General features: G+C 48.8%; 1 protein-coding gene across 3 annotated transcripts in view; it reads left to right on the forward strand.

Annotated features, from left to right (window-relative positions):
- ubp1 (upstream binding protein 1) overlaps positions 1–762 on the forward strand; it is an 11,410-nt gene that overhangs the window by 7,998 nt on the left and 2,650 nt on the right. For 2 of the 3 annotated variants that reach the window (XM_031854028.1, XM_031854026.1), the window contains 3 exons: positions 113–209; positions 447–540; positions 623–713. In XM_031854028.1, the coding sequence (XP_031709888.1) occupies positions 113–209; positions 447–540; positions 623–713 (282 nt within the window). The remainder of the gene's footprint in view (positions 1–112; positions 210–446; positions 541–622; positions 714–762) is intronic. The other variant, XM_031854027.1, reaches the window with a different exon arrangement.

Raw genomic sequence — 762 nt, forward strand, 5'->3', positions numbered from 1 at the left:
GTGTGTGTGTGTGTGTGTGTGTGTGTGTGTGTGTGTGTGTGTGTGTGGGCGGGCCTTAAGCTGAGGTGTGTGTTGGTCTCGCCTCTCTTAATCACCATGTCTTGTGTTCTAGTGACTCGTCCTCACCCAATCACCAGGCAGACCCTGTTAGCCTTGGCACCCCGGAGGTCAGCCTCCAGTCTTCTCTCCTGTATGAATTGGTGGAAACGGTAAATCATTTCATGTTTTTTCAATACAGAACTTTAGACGGGTGTTGTTTTTCACATTTTAATTCTTTAACCATTCATAGAAAATGATTGTTGGATCAGACGGTATCACTAGTTCAGCCCTCGTTCCATCAAACATTAACAACTGTACAGTACAGTGGCATTCTGCGTGTGTGGAAAGTTTAACTCCAGGTGTGGACGTGTGTTGACACCGTGTGCCGCTCTTGTCCTTCTCTGCAGCAGCTGAGCCCCACCGCCTCCATACAGGACGCACAGAAGTGGCTGCTGAAAAATCGCTTCAGCTCCTACGCACGACTCTTCTCTCACTTCTCAGGTACACACACACACACACTGTCGAACACACTGCAACGTTGTCACCGCGACAGTACAAGTGACCTATCCAACTTGTTGCTTAGGTTCTGATTTGTTGAAGCTAACCCGGGACGACCTGGTCCAGATTTGTGGGCCAGCAGATGGGATCAGACTCTTCAATGCACTTAAATCCAGGTGTGTGTGTGTGTGTGTGTGTGTGTGTGTGTGTGTGTGTGTGTGTGTG

The sequence above is a fragment of the Anarrhichthys ocellatus genome, unplaced genomic scaffold, assembly GCF_004355925.1.
Source record: "Anarrhichthys ocellatus isolate YVR2014 unplaced genomic scaffold, GSC_Weel_1.0 scaffold14, whole genome shotgun sequence".
Classification (NCBI taxonomy): Eukaryota; Metazoa; Chordata; class Actinopteri; order Perciformes; family Anarhichadidae; genus Anarrhichthys; species Anarrhichthys ocellatus.